The sequence below is a fragment of the Convolutriloba macropyga genome, chromosome 10 (assembly GCF_964194025.1).
Source record: "Convolutriloba macropyga chromosome 10, txConMacr16.3, whole genome shotgun sequence".
Taxonomy (NCBI): domain Eukaryota; kingdom Metazoa; phylum Xenacoelomorpha; order Acoela; family Convolutidae; genus Convolutriloba; species Convolutriloba macropyga.
Window position 1 is genome coordinate 15,909,120 of NC_134477.1, and position 20,190 is coordinate 15,929,309.

Sequence of the window (20,190 nt, forward strand, 5' to 3'; positions counted from 1 at the left end):
CTAATAAACTTTACGCTTCCATTTTACGCCTCTAGGAAAATAAGTCATTTGACACGTTTGAGAAGCACGCTGGATTGTTGTATAAGCCACCGACCCACTTGAACAAATCGTACCTTCATTATTCTGAAAAAATGAACAACATTCAAAACTTTTGAGGCCAAGACGATGATCAATGCCCAATAAAAAATACAGAAATTAAACGGGGATTGTTTTAGATTCCTTAAAGGACAGCCTCGACCTCTAGACTTGACGTATGTGAAAATTGGCCAGCAGGAGTACTACTCATTTCTCAGTGTATCATGGGGTGCCCTGGCAGATGTAGACATCAATTCAGAAGTCATCCGGTTCATGGGAGAGTCCAGGTAGGCATTCACGAAAGAATCTCAGAATGGAGTTATGAATAAAACGATTAGAAAAATATAAATGTCACCACCGACAAAAATTTATGCCATTGCCTTTTTTAGAGTATGGCTATTAATATATTTACTCAATTTATGATAAAGACGTGCTTCTAAGGAAACCAAGTGCACCCAAATGGCCCAAAACATTGATATTCCTAAGAACGTGAAATACTAAGATTTTGTCAAACTAAAGGTTCATAAAATTGGATATGACTAAATTCTTGTATTTCTTCGGAAAGTTGTACACATCTTGTCCGCAGGCTTATCAAAATTTCTTTCCAGCCAAAATTAGCTGTGAAAAAGCTCACTCATTCTAATTATTTTGACCCTTATCAGATTCACACTGTGGGCTCTTGGTAAGATAATATCGAATGACAGCTACAAGGCCAAGCTGCGCTTCGTGGAGCACAAGTCAAAAGAGCCATTCAACGCCATTGAGATTGTGAGAGAGATTAAACCTAAACCAGTTGAGAAAGACGTCTATTCTGACACAATCATGGTTGATGACGGTGCTGCTGCTCAGAGGTTAGATTTTTTCAGGAATCATAACTACCAAATACAGATGAGCTTGTAAAAGCAGAAAATTGGCAAAACCCATTAAAATCCATTTGCATTTTTTTGGCCATTTAGAACGTTTTTCAATTAAATGAACCACCAAATTAAATTTGAGAAATATTTTTGCAAGAAACATTCGAGTTTTAGTTTCTTCAGCGGTCCTTTCACTTATTAAGAGTCACAGTAAGCCATTGATTATATAAAAAATGTACTTATTGGCTCGAAAATTAGATGAAATGGTTACCGAGCTGTTATATATGCTATGACCGCCGAGACTAATATGTCGTCACGATATACAGAGACAAAATTTTGCCAGCCTACACTGCAGCTGACCGTTACCCTGTATCCGGACAGAAGAATCTGATACACGAGAGTAATTCTAGGGCATTATGTTTTACCTAGCTTTAATGCAGGTCAAACTGCAGCAATACGCGTTACTGTTAACTTCTTTTCCGATGCCGTGAGGAGGCGTGGCATTGTATTAACGCGGCCAGAACCAGAAAGGCAATAAAATGGGTGTTAAGTTTATTACATTTAGCATTCAAAACCTTAGAATTTTTGGCGACGGTGCATTAAACCTTGAAACGAGTAGCAGTACTTTGAGAAAGCAGGATCTTACAACCTGCAAGTTGGTCAGTTGCTTTTAATTGTCCCACTCCAATGTGCACTGCGAGGCTCAGCTACGACGTTAAGTGTGCGTGGCAATCGAATGTGAAGACGGATTGGAATCGTCGACGTTTAGTTTACCCAATTGGTAGGGAACACATTGATAAAAATGGCCAACTTGTGAGAGGGAACATTTTCGTAGAGAATTGCTTTTCGCACTAATCTGAGCGAGGACCTCAGCATGAAGATGAAGAAAACAACTAAGGGATTGGAGGTAGGAAATGGAAGGGCGAGAAATAAAAAAACCATTTGGCATGCAATTGATTTTTTAAAAAAAATAGCTTTGATTCTGTAAATGGCACCACGTTGTTGAACAGGACCAACATCTAATCAATTCAAACTCAACATTATTCATCCGTTTCTTATAGAGATAAGGACAGTTCTTGGAACAATCTTTTCGAAAAAACCGTTCCCAAATAGAGTAGTCTTTCTCTTGTTTAATTGCTCTCAAACGAAGTTTGAAGCAATTATAATAGTTCTGCGGTCATTTTTATGCGATTTTTGGTCTGTCGCATTTAGCTGTTAGTCCTCCAAAACGTGATAAACAGGTAAAGCCCAGAGGGCATCAACTGGCTGAGCAGCTCTTTTAGAGCCCTACTAGTCTCCAAGCATGCGATTCGCTGAAAATATTGAGCAGACTTAATCACTGGGTGAAGGACGATTCTCAAAAATATAACCCTCACCCGACCTCTCATTCTATCCCCTCCTCGTATCATTCTATCCCCAGCACCGAGCGCTTGACGACCCCCCCCCCCCCCCTCTCTGAGACCACCATTCCCTAATGCCAGGATCCCTTAGCCACAGCTGGCTACTACGGAAGGCAACTGATGTTATAGAAAAAACCTTCACTGTTAAAGATTATTACACATGGGTGTATTGCTTTGAAAGAAAGCAACAATTTTGACTCCTTAGGATTTTGAATGCGTCGTTGCAATAGGGTTAAAAAATTTCCGCTTTCTTGCAAATGACCTCTTAAGAGACTGGAGAAAACTGAAAGCTGGAGAAAGAGAAATAAATCCGTTTCCTGTCCGTTTTGTTTATTCGTCTTTCCTCTGTTTGAGCACTTCGGTATAATAATCAACTCGTACAAGTAATTCTATATTTATTAATTAGACTCCTGCTTTTAAATGTACCAAGTTTTTCATAAATTGAGAACAGACTCAGGTAGAGTGCAACTATTAATGACCGGTCTTAAAGAATACCTTGCTCTTAAGTTATCAGCGTACGTGCGGCTGTTTTTGCTCAATTAATGGAGCGTAAAAATGTATTTCAAAAGGTAAAAAATTTTAAGCGTCGATAATAATATTCAGTTCAATACTAAATAAACAAGCAGAGAGGATCGGTAAAATGAGTTTCCTTAATTCTCAGAGCCCTTCTTGACTACCTTGCAATGCATATAATATACAAAACTATTAAAAACCGACTGATTCGGCTTCTAACAATTAAAAGACCAAATGAAGATAACGCGGTCAATTTTTTTTAAAAAATATATCTCAAAAATAAGAGGCTTTTACGCTTTATGAAATTACAACAAGACCACAGAAGGTTGAGTGTTTTAAACAGTTCAGTATCGTTAAACCATTTTCTCAAAAAAATTTGGACAAAAAGGAAACTGGAATGTCTTCCTTGAGATATTCATAATTCAATATACCAAACAAAAAATATATGGATTCGAATCTGATTCAACTCGAATTCAATTCTTCAATACAACCTTTCTCTTTTGACTTATGACCATGAATTGAAAATGTCGGAGCTTTAAATATAGCTTTCAGACAGTTGTAGCTGTTCTGTCCACTCATTCTCAAAAAATTTATTTCTAATTGAGGCGCTAAAAATCCTATAAAACCATTTTATTTAGTTCTTAATTAGTTCCAGTGCCATATTTGTTCCTTGTTTCCAACGGAGACCTTAATTCCCAATTTTATTTATGCTTATCCGAAACAACCGGGTGATAAGATAATTGTTTGAAACGTAGGAACCTATAGCATGTACCAAAAAAGTTGGAAAATTTACCGTTCTAAATTTCTTGATGATAAACAATTAAAATTGTTATATACTGTAAGAAGAGATAAAAATAATTAAAAATTATACCGATTAAGCAGCTGTCCATATCCGTCTGTATATGTAATCAAAGAACACCAAGAAAAGTGCAAACCGGATAAATACCGGCTTGAGGGATCAACAAATTATTACAAATGCCCAATACAGCCTGAGGTACAGACCTACCGAACAACTGATCACCAAAACACCCAGAGAACAAACTGAGACTCAGATGACAAACTTTTCCTTTAGAAAATTTTCCATCTTGAAACTCATCATTATTATTAAGCTAAAAAAATTTCGCTAATAAGTAACAACTTCACTAGAGATCTTGTTTCCATCTAAGTTAGGATTAAGTGGACAATTTCTAAGTTAAAACAACTAATACTACGTTATAAATAGTTGCTACAAAGCAGATACTTCGAAGTCTAAACCGCTCTAAACCATCCAATCGTTAATTGCAACGCTATCCGCTTAAAACCACACTGTGAAACATCTAAATAGCTATAAACTAATTGCTTGAATTATGTTTTAAACGACTATCTTCTCATCTATAGTAATCTCTTAAAAACAGTGCGTAACAGAAGCCAAGCATTACTTTTTAACAATAAATCTATTGCTTAAAATTAATCTATCGCAGGAATTTTGAACAATAGATTTGTCTACAATCACATCCTGAACAAAATTTTGCGTGAACGAGTTTATGGCATTCTTCGATTTGATCATTATAATTGTCACCGAATTAAAAAAAAACTGTACTTCATAATTTCAAACTCGAGAACGTTTAGCAAAGTCAATAGCACTAGCGGATCCAGGGGGTAGAATACAACCATGTGGAGATCTAGACTTCAAAATTGACCTGCAACTAATGAAATTAAACCTCCTCCATGGTAATGAAAACAAAAACCCTGTCCAGTGTGAAAGGTAGCAGTTCCTCAATTACTATTCAAGAGAGTTAAGCAAGCATGATACATGTCAAATTGTAATAGGGTAGCATCCTCAAGTGGATTAGCGAATGGATGTGTTGGGATCAATGACGGTGATATCAACATAGAGCAGGACCAGTATGAAGAGGAACTGTACAGACTGATAGAAGAGGGAAACTCACAAGAGACTGCTCCCAGTGAAAGAGCGTAAGTAATATGTAATATATTGAAATGTTGGGGGGCGGGGGAGGGGTCTAAGCAGGCGCAACTACTGTGATAATGATCAACATTGGATTCGACACAAACTGGTCTGACGTTCTCATGCTTTCAACTCTTATAGCCCCTTTTTTGTTCTTAAAGGCTACATCGTTTTAGCCAAGTATACGTTGAACAAGTAGAGCCATAACAAGTCCAGCTATGTCAAACATTTCTTATGTCACACTTGACATAAGATGTATCGTTCGTAATGAAGGATAGATATCTTGCTCTGATCTGGTCTATTGTCCTCTCGGTGTGTTTGAGGTGCTTATTGTTGTGAACCCACTTAGTAGGGGAGGAACTAGTTGAAACTGTGCTATCTATCAAGACAATTTGGAACTGCAGTTTTACGGGATTTATGCAAATTTAAATCGGTTAACGTAATTTTGTACAAGTTTAGCGTTATTTTGGATCTATTTCCATATTTTTATACAATTATGTTAATACCTGGAACAACTACGTCTTAATAGCCTCAAAGTGATCGCGAGGCTATTATTGGTTTCATCGCGGTTTTCCACAACCCAAAAAAATACGAGTATTGTGCATTATCAGATCTGTTCACATTTTTCGATGCCAAGAAGTGAAAATTGACTAGTGATTTTAAAGGGGAGCAACAGAGTGTAACTTAAAAACAAAACTTTTCTCAAATTCGTTTTAAAGATAAGAGACGGATAACTTTTTTTTGATAAATCGTTTTGATAATTAATTGATTTATTATATGGATCTTTTGGCTTTGACGTTGTGGTTTTGTAAAATTTTTAGAAAATTCGAGTATTTTCTCAACATCCTCTTTGTAATCATAACATTCATTAATATCCACCCTCATCTTCTCAGTCGGCTATTATAGCGCTCCTTTTTTTTTACAATTCAAAGAATTTGAATTGTATTGGGGCGCTGTGTGTTTTTTTAAGATGTGTTCACACATTTTTCAATGACTTCGATCTTTCAAAACGGGATAACAGGTAAAGCCCAGCGGGCATTAAGTTTCATTAGAGGCCCAAAGTAGGCTTTTGTAGTCTTTCAAGTGCTTAGAGTGGTGCAGCCGGTGGGATGGCCTTAAATTAAGTTTAAAAGGTCATTTTTAGGAGTTTTCGGGATCAAAAAATGGTGCAATTTTTCATGTTTTTTGTGATTTTTTTAAGTTTTTGTTTGATTAGTCTTAGGTTAAAGTTTTTTAAAAAGATGAATTCCTTTTGCGAGACATAATTACTTGTTTTAACCATTTTATGAGCTATATGATTTGGTACTACAAACACAAACACGCCAAGTGATACTAATTTTTGCAATTTTTTTTTTCAAGTTTTTTGAAAATTTTTGTCATCTTTTTTAGTTTTTCCAGCTTAAGGGTCCAGGGAATCTCCTTTGAGGTTTGATAATAGGGCACTGCATAGTTTCCAGTAACAATGGATTGCTTTTCAACATTTTAATGTCTCAAATTTTTAGCATTTTTTGATAAAATCTGCAATTTTTCTAAGAAAGTTTGTCAATTTTTGATATCTGTCCGTTCTCAAGTGCCAGAAAACTCATTCCACGGTCTGAAAAAGAGTTACTGCATGGTTGTTAGTTTCAATTGATTTGTTTTCAACAATTTAACCTTTCGAATTTTTTGAAAAAATCTGCAATTTTAAGTTTTTAAAAACATTTTTTTATTCGATTTTTCTTGCCTCAGTAGCCAAGTAACCTCATCCAGGGTTAGATAGTATGTTATTAAATAGTTGCTATTGGGCAATTGAATGGTTCTCAACATTTTAAAAGAACGAATTTCTATTTTTTTAAATTTGAAATTTTTTTCTAAAATGTATTGACTATTGAGTAACTAGATAGCCTCTAGATACACAGAAATGATTCTGAAGATACTAATATCATGATTTTCAGCAATATTTCAATGAAATCGCGATTGATTTCATTTCTTTTAAAACTTTGCGTTCATTTTCGAGTTAATCGATCTTCAAGGACAAAAGAATTTTTTTCAGGTCTTGCAGATATAATATTGGATCGATTTCAGAAACAAAAATTGTTTTTGAACATACTTTTGAAACATGTATATTTAAAGGGATCAAATTTTGCCTTAGGGGTAAAAGCATCAAGAGTTTTAGTAATGAGTATATTTTTGTTTAGTTAGTTTGATTGTTTTAGTTTCAATTTTTTGAGATTTTCTTTGTGTTTTGGCTGGCATTGTTCAATTGATCTGATGGTCAGGTAGAGTTTTTCATTCAATTCTTCGAATTGTATTTCAGGATTTGTCCTGCTATGTTTTTTACTTCGAACTTAATTTCGCTTTACCCATTTTGCCACTTTTTCGACATTTTGCGTGAAATCTTTTTGACTTCTCTTTTTGAAGTCCTTTTAAACAGCAGCTGCTCAGCAAACCAATTCAAAATGAAGAGAGTCAGTATAAAAAGTCAGAAATAGAAACGGGATAAACCCATGAAGCCCATTTTTAGATGCCCGGTACTTGAACTTTGTTCTCATAAGTTTTAGTTACGATCTATAATGCTTATTGGTATTGATACTAGACCATACTCCTGTCTCAGCGTCTCACTGAGAGACAGGAGTATGTTCAATTACGAAATGACATCAAAATAAATCGCACTTAAAAATATTATTTATACAAAAATCAATGTTTGTTGATAATTTTAGTTGCTCGAACGAAGTTTGTAGCAATTATATTAGTCCTGTCGGTCTTTTATGCAATTTTTCGCTTGACCGATTTTTCGTCTGACGCTTCTGACTTTTCGTCCTCAAAAACGGGATAAACAAGTAGCGCCCAGCGGGCCTTAAGTGCTCTTAGAGCCTTTCAGCTCAAACTGTTTCGGAGACTTATACTTATGTTGTGTAGGGCGGTTTTTAGAGGTTGACGACACCCCCACTGCTGACCCCCCCACCCCATCGCGCTGTTGCCCCCCACCCCACTGGTTCCCACCCCCTCCCCATCAGACCACCGATGTAAACCCCCCCCCCGCCTCCCGTGGCTACTGACAAACAACCGATCGCTAAAAACACGCAATTTTATAATAATTTTCACAAACAAACCTCCACTATGATTTTATATTAGGTTACTGCATAGTTTCTAGTTGTAGTGGAATGGTTTTAACATTTTAACATCACGAATTTTAGCCTTTTTTGACAAAACCTGCAAATTTTTCCAATTTTTGTGACATTTATTTTTTATTATCCACTTCTTTCCGGACTCAGGGGTTTGATAACGTCCTTAAGGGTTTGATTGTTTTAAGTCCTTAAGTTACTGAAACAATTTTAAATGCCATGGAATAGCTTTCAATTTTTTAATATGACAAATTTTTTCAATTTTTTTTTTGATAAAACTTGTATTTTTTTCAAGTTTTTGTTGGTTTTTAGGTTTCTCCAGCCTCAAGACTCGTGAAACATCCTCTAGGGTTCAATAGAAGGAATTGTATAATTTCTAAATGTAATGAATTGTTTTTCGAGATTTGAACTCCACGAATTTCAGCATTTTTTCTGACAAAACTTGCAATTTTGAATTTTTTTAAACATTTTTTGTCAGTTTATTATCGCTAATGTCAGTTTATTTGTCATTATTGTCATTTATTCAGGTTTGTCAGCCTAAAAGAAAATCTCCATTAGGGTTTGACAATGAGATACGGAAAAATAATTGTTGTCCATGGATTAGTTACAAATTTTATCACATATTATAGCAATTTTCTTTGCAACTTCAATTTTTTTTCAAGTTTTGAAATCTTTTGTCATTTTCATGGTTTCGACAAACTCACGAGCCACATAAACTCCTCTAAAGTTTGAGCTTAGGTCACTGCATATGTTCTAGATGTAATGAAAGGTTTTTCAATATTTTAAGATCAGCAATTTTTAAAATTATTTGCAATTTTTTGCAAGTTTTTTGAATCTTTTTGACTTTTTCATCATTTTTTTCCGTCACCAGGGACCTCCTCGAAGGCTTTATGAAAAGCTGTCGAATAGTTTCCTGATTCATGGAATGGATATGAATATTTAAATGACTCCAGCTTTAGCTCTTTTTTGATAAAATTTAATTTGTAAATTTCGAAAAATTAATACCATGTTCCAAGTTTATGGAGGTTTTTGAGCCAGTAAAACTAATTAAAGATTGAAATAGTGATACTGAAATAGTGATACTTGAGACAACGAAGTGGTTTTGAAGATTTTAATGTCTTGAACTTTAGCAAGATTTTGTTAAAATTTGCCTTTGTCCATTTTTGAGTTTATCGATCATTACTGGCCAACAAATCTTTCCAAGATGGGTTGCTTGACATAATTCCAGAGACAAAAAAAACAGTTTTGAACATTTTTCACTGCGAAATCTGGAAGCTTTTAAAAATTTTGAAATACTCTGCACGGTTTTTAAAGTATCAGTTTTTGTTTATTTACTAACAAGGCTAGAAAACTAAAAGTCGCAGAGTCGACTCAAGCTAAAGCTAACCTCATTAAACCGTGGTTAGCTCCTGACGAAGCCAGGCAATTCTTCGTCAGGAGCAATTCGCCCGACGTTAGTCGGTTATGTTCTTTTCTTTCAATCCCAATAGAGTTATGGGAATAAACGTCGTTTGAGCAATTCCTGACGTCGTTTGAGCAATTCGCCCGACGTTAGTCGGTTATGTTCTTTTCTTTCAATCCCAATAGAGTTATGGGAATAAACGGCGGATATTTTCCGGCAATCTGCCGGGTATGTTTTACGCTTTCATTCATCATTTTTGAGTGATCTCTATTGCTCGCACTCCAAAGTATTGCTTGTTGCTAATATATAATCGGTTGCAGCATAGCAACAATAAGTGACTCATAGCTCAGTGGTTAGAGCGGGTAGCTAAGAATCGGGAGGTAAAAGGTTCAAATCCCGTTGGTGGCAAGATTTTTTGCACCCATAGAGAAAAATTGAATTTAGGCTACAGAACCTGAATTAAATTGCCTCGCCTGTCGTTCAAGAGAAATTCTTCCGACATTTGTCGGTTTGTTTTTTATTTAAAATTGATCTTCAATGTGTCCGTTATTAATGTTTTTTAATAAGTTGTCTCAATAACCGAGGTTTTCAGTCTCAAAAGCAAGTCTCATTGGCTCTCCAACATTTTATTCCATCATTTTTCCGTTTGTATTTATTATGATCAACAAGAGACATTTTATCTTAATAAAGATTTTTCAAACCCGGATTTCATTTGTTGTGATTCTTTTGATCTGCGTTGTTAAGCTAAATCTAGCCTCACTAAACCGTGGCTAGCTACTGAAGAAGCTAACCACTCGACGGTTGTTTGAAAGAAATTCCTCCGTCGTTAGTCGGTTATGTTTTGTAAGTCTGTCAGTGGAAAGAGAAAACAATTCAGGCCCTTCTGTATCTTTTAATGGCATTGAAAATTGTAAACATAGCCGGATTAAGTATTGATTAAGTTTCTCATTTTTTGCTTCCTTATTGATTGATTTTCAATCAATTTCATTTGCTCAAAAACTTTTAAAACGTAAAATATTTGCTCAACTGGTTGTGCAATTTTCGTTTTTGCCCAAAATGATGACGTTCGGACAATTTTTTGGGAAAATTGACCGGAACAATGAACATCAAGAGGAGGGATTTTTTCATTTCAAAAGAGAACAGTACAGCCAAAATCTTTTTTCGTTCGTCTGCCCTAAAATTTTAAAAAGAAACTCCAAAAAAGCATAGCCGGCAGATTGCCGGAAAATAGCCGCCGTTGACGCATTTGATTCACATCGGGATTGAAAGAGAAAAAAGTAGACAAATTGACAGATTGAAATTGACAATTTTTTTTAAGTTTCAAAACTTGTTCTAATTCAATGTGCAGTTTTAGTTAGATTCTAAAACCATACTTAATTCGGCTTCTAAACTGAAAGCTAATAAACTTAATTCCGATATCAGCTAGCAAACACTCTAATTAACTTTGATAACCTGATTCTCAAGGACTTAATGACCGGGCCTTATCAGTTTATCCCGTCTCTTTTGTTTTTGCGCTTTTGACTTTGACCGTATTCACCATATTGCGTAATTCAATGCATGAAATAATTTAAAATACATTCAGTTGAAACAGTGAGTGATGCTTTCTTGACTATTAATAGCCCTAAACATATTGTTAATCAAGTCAGTAGTTTATTCGTTTCTCTGTCTAATTTATTTTGTTCTCTTATTTCGTCGCGTTCCCCGATTATGTTACCACCTGATCACTCGCTGAGAAGTCAAAGGGCATCTTTTTTTACTTACTCAGCAGCTGATTTTGTGTATGGGAGTCAACTGTTATAGCATGCTATGGGGGTTTTTACGTCAATTGTGGGAAAAGCTTTTTTGGGCATACATGACTAACCTCTCTTGTTCGACCAAGATAGATATCTATACGGCAATCTTACTCGAAAAACGTTTGACTTTGAAAATTGATCCGAAAAGAATATAATTTGAGTGTGGCTATGATGCTTGGCAAAAACTAGTATGCACTTGATACTTTTTCGCTTGAGAAATGATATTATCTAATTGCCTTTCGTTTCAACTCAATATTTTGATCACTTCAAAATTTTGTCTATTCTAGTGATATAGAGAAAATAACCTCACTGGTATACATTTCTGTCCGTATTAACGAATCCGTCAACTTTTAAATTAAAAACTATGAATGACTTTATTATATTGATTTTTTATCTATGCTTCATTTGGTACAGAATTAAGCTAAGAATGTGAATGATCGGAGTAGGTGCATGATGCGCAAAAGCAATTTACTTGGCCTCCATGTTCAATTACATTTTGAACGTTTTTTAACTCGCGAATCGTAAACGTCAGCATTGACTAATATCTAAACTAAAAGCCAAAACTTATAGAAAAGTTTATCGATAATGCTTTAATGAGGTCTCAAATCATGCGTAGTAGCACATATTTGCGCTGATTGGATTGTTTGAAAAATTGATTTAGATCAGAGAGCGGTTTTGAACTTCCACAGCAGAGGGTGACAACTCCCACCAACCTAACAAACATTTGGATAGAGGAACAGCAGACCAAAACATCACAAGGTGTCGTATAACGCATACACGCGTAAACATCTTCACTTAACAAAATAGTCGAAATAGAAGTCACCATGATTCTGAAAACTGAGTAAATAATGAGATCGAGATAAAGAGACGGAAGTTCTGAAGGGGAAGCGGAACAATTTGTTGGTGACTAGAATGCTGTTCAAACATTGCAGAATTAAATTGCTTTTTAATTGAAGAAAGACAGATTTAAAAAACTTGACAAGAACTTCATCGTCTGACCTGTATTTCCCTATACTCTCACGCATATGACAAGTATCAAGACAAAACAAATTTATTCCTGAGTAACAATCAACAACGATCTTATAATTCATCAAATATAAGCATGTCCTGCAACGGAATAAGAAAACTTAAACACCGACCTACATACGAAATTGTTACCTTTTCGCTCATGAGTTTTTTTCAGTAGACTGTGCAAGCAAACTAATGAAGGTTTTAGCACAAATAATGGTTTGTCGAGTCCAATACGAGGTCGAACTCGCTATTACAATTTAAACACATCACAGAAAAGATGTAAAAAAAATGAGAGTAACAGATGGTTAATGATACAGAGGAAAACGAAAAAGTTCCCAATCACTACTAGAGAGCTATATCTTCAATTATTAACGATTATCACACACTCAATAATTAACAGTAATAAACAATCTCAACTTTACCAAACACTGAGTCACTGCACTCTTAATACCAAATGAAGCTCTGCAAATTGCGATATCATAACATAACCAACAATTCCATTAGGTGGTACGAATATGACCAGACGGACAGACCGGAGGAAGAAAAAGATATCCGCTGGAAGTCAGGGTAAACAACCCTTACCGCCCTCTCAAGTTACACAAAAACAACAGCAACCCAATGAAGCGGCTAGCACGAACAATCCAAATACCAGGCCGGATTCTCTGAACAATGGTACCAGTCAACTTAGGTGAGCAGATAATGGATCCTTCCATATTGCATTTATTCGTTGAGAAACGAAGTTGAGCAAGCTCCTTATTGGAGAAATCTTTATTGGAGAAATAATCTAAAACAAATTAGAAATTATAATAGTCCTGCTGGTCTTTAATGCAATTTTTCGTACTACCGAAGTTTGGTCTAATAGTTTTTTCATCTGGTCAATGGACTCTTGGTACTCAAAAACGGGTTAAACAAGAAACCAGGAGGGCAAGTCGCTGAGCAGTTCTCTTAGAGCTTTACTAATCTCTATGCATACGATTCTAGGAAACCGTTGAGGGAGAAATTAAATTTTTACACACCAACCCACAATAGGTTTTATTTTAGCAGCAAACTTAACTTCTGAATGCTAGCAATTAAAACCACTCAGACAAAAAATCGTAGTAAAAAGTCACTCGAGAACTGACATCTCGAGAACAGAAAGTATGTTCTGGAAGAAAACAGTCTGGTGAAAGATTTGCAATCGAAAGACACGCTTACAATGATTGCTTCAACTTTCGTTCAAGAGCAATTAAGAGCAAAGAGAGTTCCTTTTAACCAAAATTTTTAAAATTTTAATGCAGACGAACAAAAGAAAAATAATTTGGCTGTTCCGTTCTTTTGAAATGAAAAAAAAATCCCTCCTCTTGATGTTCATTGTTTCGCTCAGCTTTCCCCTAAAACTTTTCAAAACCTCATCATTTTGGGCAAAAACTAAAATCGCACAACCAATTGAGCAATATTCTACGTTTTAAAAGTTTTTGAGCAAATGAAATTTTGGAAATCAATAACCAAAAATGCGAAACTTAAACAATTTCCCAAAAAGCAATCCTTGAGCCTTTAGTAGGTTATCATGAAAAAAGACCTCAGGTCTAATAAAATTGGGATATGAATTAAACAAGCTTTGCAATTGAAAATATTATGTTCTCTTCATTTTTCACTTCCTATTTAACATTCGAAATTGCTGATTGTAAAAACAACTTTTGTACAGTAGAGACAAAAATAGAAATAAAAATAACTCCAAATGGCAATATCATTGTCGAGAAACAACTTGCTTCAGAAAATCAAGAAAACTTTGAGGAATTTCTTTTCACAAAAATATTTTACAATTAGAAGACACACTTCTGAAGAGAAAATTGAACTTTAAACATTAAACTGGACTGTCAAATTGAACTTACAATGAAAACTTGAACCCAAAATTATTTATGTCTCCTGATGGGTATAAAAGCCACATGAACGAATGACACAATTTGTCTGCCGAAAGAAGAAAAGGCAGTCACAGAATTTCTGGTTATAGCTTCTATTAAACTACAATCGTATTTTTTTGACACTGACTGACACAATTTGTCTGAACAAATGACACAATTTTTCTGCCGAAAGAAGAAAAAGCAGTCCCAGAATTTCTGGTTATAGCTTCTATTAAACTACAATCGTATTTTTTTGACACTGACTGACACAATTTGTCTGAACAAATAATGACACAATTTGTCTGTCGAAAGAAGAAAAAGCAGTCCCAGAATTTCTGGTTATAGCTTCTATTAAACTACAATCGTATTTTTTTTGACACTGTCTGACACAATTTGTCTGAACGAATGACACAATTTTTCTGCCGAAAGAAGAAAAAGCAGTCCCAGAACTTCTGGTTATAGCTTCTATTAAACTACAATCGTATTTTTTTGACACCGACTGACACAATTTGTCTGAAGAAATAATGACACAATTTGTCTGCCGAAAGAAGAAAAAGCAGTCCCAGAATTTCTGGTTATAGCTTCTATTAAACTACAATCGTATTTTTTTGACACTGACTGACACAATTTGTCTGAACAAATAATGACACAATTTGTCTGTCGAAAGAAGAAAAAGCAGTCCCAGAATTTCTGGTTATAGCTTCTATTAAACTACAATCGTATTTTTTTGACACTGTCTGACACAATTTGTCTGAACGAATGACACAATTTTTGTGCCGAAAGAAGAAAAAGCAGTCCCAGAACTTCTGGTTATAGCTTCTATTAAACTACAATCGTATTTTTTTGACACTGACTGACACAAATTGTCTGAACAAATAATGACACAATTTGTCTGCCGAAAGAAGAAAAAGCAGTCCCAGAATTTCTGGTTATAGCTTCTATTAAACTACAATCGTATTTTTTGACACTGACTGACACAATTTGTCTGAACGAATGACACAATTTGTCTGCCGAAAGAAGAAAAAGCAGTCCCAGAATTTCTGGTTATAGCTTCTATTAAACTACAATCGTATTTTTTGACACTGACTGACACAATTTGTCTGAACGAATCACACAATTTTTCTGCCGAAAGAAGAAAAAGCAGTCCCAGAACTTCTGGTTATAGCTTCTATTAAACTACAATCGTATTTTTTTGACACTGACTGACACAATTTGTCTGAACGGATGACATAATTTGTCTGCCGAAAGAAGAAAAAGCAGTCCCAGAATTTCTGGTTATAGCTTCTATTAAACTACAATCGTATTTTTTGACACTGACTGACACAATTTGTCTGAACGAATGACACAATTTGTCTGCCGAAAGAAGAAAAAGCAGTCCCAGAATTTCTGGTTATAGCTTCTATTAAACTACAATCGTATTTTTTGACACTGACTGACACAATTTGTCTGAACGAATGACACAATTTGTCTGCCGAAAGAAGAAAAAGCAGTCCCAGAATTTCTGGTTATAGCTTCTTTTAAACTACAATCGTATTTTTTGACACTGACTTGTTTGCCATCCGCAACTTAAATGAAAAAATTTATGTCAAAAAGTTATCTTTATGCAATCTACACTTTGGCGTGCAGTTTGTTAGATTCTAAAACTATACTTAATTTAGCTTCTAAACGGAAAGCTGATAAGCTGAATACCAATGTCAGCTAGCTAACACTCTAATGAACCTTGATAACCTGATTCTCAAATGCTTGATGACCGGGCTGTATCGGTTCAACCCGTCTCTTTTGATTTTGCTTTTTTGACTTTGATAGTATTCGCCACATTGCGTAAATGAATGCGTGAAAGAATTTAAAACCCATTCAGTTGAAACAGTGAGGAAAGTAAGTCAGATGTCAAACGTGAAAATCGTGGCTTGCGTAAAACGAAAAAGGTGATCAAAAGGTAAATCGAATTTTTTAAAAAGGAGAGCGCCTACATAATAGACGTTAAGGCTGACAGCGGCTATTAAGAATCAAAACGTAGTAAAAAGTACGCATCCTCAAAAATTAGATCATTGTTGCTTATTGATATAGCTTCACTATCTAATAGCCTATCTATATATCCCTGCAGAATCAAACGCAATGAGCAAACACTCTATAAAAAGCAAATTTCAAAGCAAAAAGAACAGATCACTTGAATTGACACAGTAATTCTATGTATAAAAATCTTTGCACGCTTGAATGTTAAGCCAAGAAAATTATCAATTTCAACTTCGAGTCAAATGAAACATCCAGTTTATTTTTCTTTACTCATGAAAGAAGTTTTTGATTGCTCTCAAACGAAATTTGTAGCAATTATATTAGTGTTGTGGTCTTTTTTATGCCATTTTTTGCCTGACTGATTTTTCGTCTGACCTATTTGACTTTTCGCCCCCTCAATAAAGGGATAACCAGGTAACGCTCGGAGGGCATTAGGTTCTCAGAGAGCCTTACGCCATAGCAGAATCTGAGAATTCGATTCACTATAACTGTTTTGAGGCCCCCAACTCAGCCCCCCGTCCAGCCTCCTTCATCTGGCGATTTGGACCCCCTTCTCGCCTAGACCTCCCTCCTCCCGATGCTTGCTTCTCTGAGCCCCCTCTGGGTACTACCGAAGCCAACCGCTCCCCGGTCGTTTGAGAGCAATTAGCCCGACGTTTGTCGGTTATGTTTCATAATCTATATGCGTTATCTGTTATCATCATGACGTTGTTTCAGATTTCCCTATATTTTTAAATGATTTCGAACTAAGGATGAAGCAGTCATTGTTCTTGCGTGTTCTTTTAATGCAAAATATTCTCTTGGCCATTTCGATCACTTGCTCTTGAATATTCTTTCACTCACTCGGGCAGTTCGAATTTGGGTCCTTAGAAAAACGCTGAACAGGTAAAACCACACAGTATTAACTCTTTGTATAATTTCTGAGAGCTTTTTTGGCTCAATGAACGGAACACTAAGCTGTTAACGAAGAAAATGAGCTGAAGGGTAATTATTTGAATTTTCGTACGCTGGGACACCCCTCCCCCTTACCCAATGCGGCTGGCCTCTTTAAGCTTAAGCTAGCTAGAATCAAAATCGACCCATCGCCTGTCATTCGAGAGCAGTTCGTCTGATGGAAGTTGGTTTGTTTGTTTTGAAATCTCATTAAATTGTTGATTTGCTGAATTTTCCTAGTATGTTAAGATAGCGACAGAAAATTTATGATTTGACCGGTTGCTACATAACATTTAACTTTCAATTCCACATTTAAATTTCAATTAAAGTCATTTTTTAAATATTAAGACACCAAGATCAGATTGAGCAATGGAATCGAAAGGTCAAAACTTTTAGGCGTTGTATATTGGAGAGACTCAAAAATTAAAGACTAGTATAGTAATTGTTTTTTATGTGCCCATTCTAGTCTGCCCGAAAAATATGTGGACAACTTTCAAGACGACTTCGACAAACCCCAGACTCCTCTAACATCCAGAAAGCCACCCGAATCACAAACAGATCCACTATCCAGTGACACATCAAAAGAGAATACTCCAAGTCTACCTCGAAGGGTACCCGAGCCTATACCAGAGGTGACGTCAGTGGAGATTAATACAGTCGGTGAACCCCATGCAAGTCCATCAATGACAAATGGATTGCCAGAAACCAACAAAGGTCAGAGAATTTCAAAACAATTGCAACTTTTGTAGCTCAAGCAAACAATGCTTCGGGAACCCAAAAGTTCATAATCCTATCGTCCAGCTCCTTTTTCGCTTTTTTGCTCAAACCTTGAAAATGACGGTTCCGAACTTCCATTAAATCAAAAATAAATATCATTTTTATTAGGATAATTTTCAATTTTGTGAAATACCGCAAAAAATTAAATAAATGATTCAGAAGGTCGCAAGTGTTTGATTTCCAGTGCAGCGTGAATATTGTTCAAAAAATTTTATTGTTCTCAATCAAAGTTTGCAGCAATCATCCGGGTCATCTTTAAGAAATTCTTGTCTGGCCGACTTCACTTTTCATCAAAAAAGATAAATTTGTACAACCCGAATCCATTAAGTCCACTAGGTGCCATTTTTAGAGTTGTCTGTTAATAAATTGTTTGTAGGGCAGCATTTCAAGTTTATTACATTCAAAAGGCGTTTAAAATTAAGAAGTTAGTATGCCTTCAGCGTTTAACAAAAAAGTATCACGAGTTTCTCCGCTGAGAGATCACGCTATTTCAACTCTTAAAAGAAAAAATAAATTAAATTTCAACTCTTAAAAGGCAAAATAAATTAAATTTCAACTCTTAAAAGGCAAAATAAAATTAAAGTTTTATTACGATCAGGCTTGTACGCACAAATCACCATGGTACCCACGCAATTGAGTCTTTGCCTTTTGTTTGTTCCCAGAAACCCTCACGATGGGTTCTTCAAAATTTCATCCTCATCAACCCACACAATCGGGTTGAACAGAAAAAAATAACCATTGTCCCCACTCATTGGATAACAAACAAGTTCTCGCACAGCAATAACAGCGCAACAAAAATTTCGGTGAGCCAAGAACTATAAATTAACTATTGTGGGGCCGCGGGTGCTGTCGCATGAACGAGTCTCATAACATGGGATTTCTGGCGATCAGCATTGTGGCTGAACCTCTCATTAAAGTCACTGAGACTCCTTGAGATAATCGATAGTAGGCAATTGATAAATCAATTTTAATCAATTGCAGTAATATCTTCAACAATTTATCCCTCCTCGAAATTTACCCCGCAAAACAATGTATGATGCCATCTTATAAAAAACAATAGGTCGCATAAACTATTCAATTGACTATATCAGCTAGTTCGAGAATGCTGCGCTTCAAAACATGAACTCTTCAAGAAGGAATAAAAGATTTACTTTTGATCAAATTTTGTATTTTTCTCAGACAAATATAATCTAAAATATAAGAATTACGAGAAACAAAGCGATTCGGTGAAACAAAAAATGACGTGAAACTGAAAGTACAACTTACTCTGGGGGTAAACATCTCGGTAAATTGTTTCATCACTCGAAAATTCTAAATAAGGACTCAATTTTAAAAAAAAAGAATTAGAAAATTAGAGTTCAAAAGAAAATCAAGCAAGAAAATCAACTCATTGCGAGCAAAATAGAGCAAAACCCAAGTTTTCAAACAGCTTATTAATTACCTTCGTGCATTACTTCGTTAAAAACAGAAGAGATATTCCCATGAGACCGTAACACAATTGTAGTTTCAAAACGAGCTGATATTTGTCTTTCGGAAGTGTTGTTAATTGTTATTTGAAATTAATAGTAAAATTCCATAACATCCAGCATATTTTTTTGAAAGACGGAAAGCTCAGCTCAAAGATGCATAGGACAAAAATCACTACCAAAAAACATACATTTGGAAAATGTAGCCAACAGATTGCAGGAAAATAGCTGCCGTTGACGCGCTTGATGCACAACGGGACTGAAACAGAAAAAGATCAACTGACCTAATTTTTTCCTGTTTTTTTTTCAGTGTCAAAGCGCTCTACTTTGGCGTGCAGTTTGTTAGATTCTAAAACTATACTTAATTCAGCTTCTAAACGGAAAGCTGATTACCAATGTCAGCTAGCTAACACTCTAATGAACTAAAAAGCAAATTTCAAAGCAAAAAGAACAGATCACTTGAATTGACACAGTAATTCTATGTATAAAAATCTTCGCACGCTTGAATGTTAAGCCAAGAAAATTATCAATTTCAACTTGGAGTCAAATGAAACATCCAGTTTCTTTTTCTTTACTCATGAAAGAAGTTTTCAATTGCTCTCAAACAAAGTTTGTAGCAATTATATTAGTGGTGTGGTCTTTTTTATGCCATTTTTTGCCTGACTGATTTTTCGTCTGACCTATTTGACTTTTCGCCCCTCAATATTGGGATAAACAGGTAGCGCTCGGAGGGCATTAATTTCTCTTAGATCCGTAAGGCTTACTATACTCTAAGAATGCGATTCACCGAAAATGTTTTGAGGAGACATTTTCAAGGTGCGAAGGGCGGTTCTTAATCTTAAAATTCTTAAGATTACATTACCCTCAACACTACAGTTGTCCACCCTCTCCACCTGTCGATTTGAAACCCCTCTCATCTAGCCTTCGCAACCCTACCCCCATTGCTTGAACTCTCCCCCCCCCCCCACACACACACACACACACACACACACACACACACTACTGCCACCTCCTAATGCCAGCA

At 35.5% G+C, this 20,190-nt stretch overlaps 3 protein-coding genes across 6 annotated transcripts in view; 1 reads left to right on the plus strand and 2 right to left on the minus strand.

Annotated features, from left to right (window-relative positions):
* LOC142348751 (target of EGR1 protein 1-like) overlaps window positions 1-20,190 on the minus strand; it is a 588,447-nt gene that overhangs the window by 324,325 nt on the left and 243,932 nt on the right. The gene's annotated exons all lie outside the window — the stretch shown is intronic.
* LOC142348750 (UDP-glucose 6-dehydrogenase-like) overlaps window positions 1-20,190 on the minus strand; it is a 338,711-nt gene that overhangs the window by 74,594 nt on the left and 243,927 nt on the right. The gene's annotated exons all lie outside the window — the stretch shown is intronic.
* The window catches only part of LOC142348737 (uncharacterized), a 46,391-nt gene that overhangs the window by 24,089 nt on the left and 2,112 nt on the right, over window positions 1-20,190 (plus strand). For both annotated transcript variants that reach the window (XM_075400209.1, XM_075400210.1), the window contains exons 7-12: window positions 216-362; window positions 738-926; window positions 4,652-4,795; window positions 11,748-11,845; window positions 12,602-12,785; window positions 17,390-17,637. In XM_075400209.1, the coding sequence (XP_075256324.1) occupies window positions 216-362; window positions 738-926; window positions 4,652-4,795; window positions 11,748-11,845; window positions 12,602-12,785; window positions 17,390-17,637 (1,010 nt within the window). The remainder of the gene's footprint in view (window positions 1-215; window positions 363-737; window positions 927-4,651; window positions 4,796-11,747; window positions 11,846-12,601; window positions 12,786-17,389; window positions 17,638-20,190) is intronic.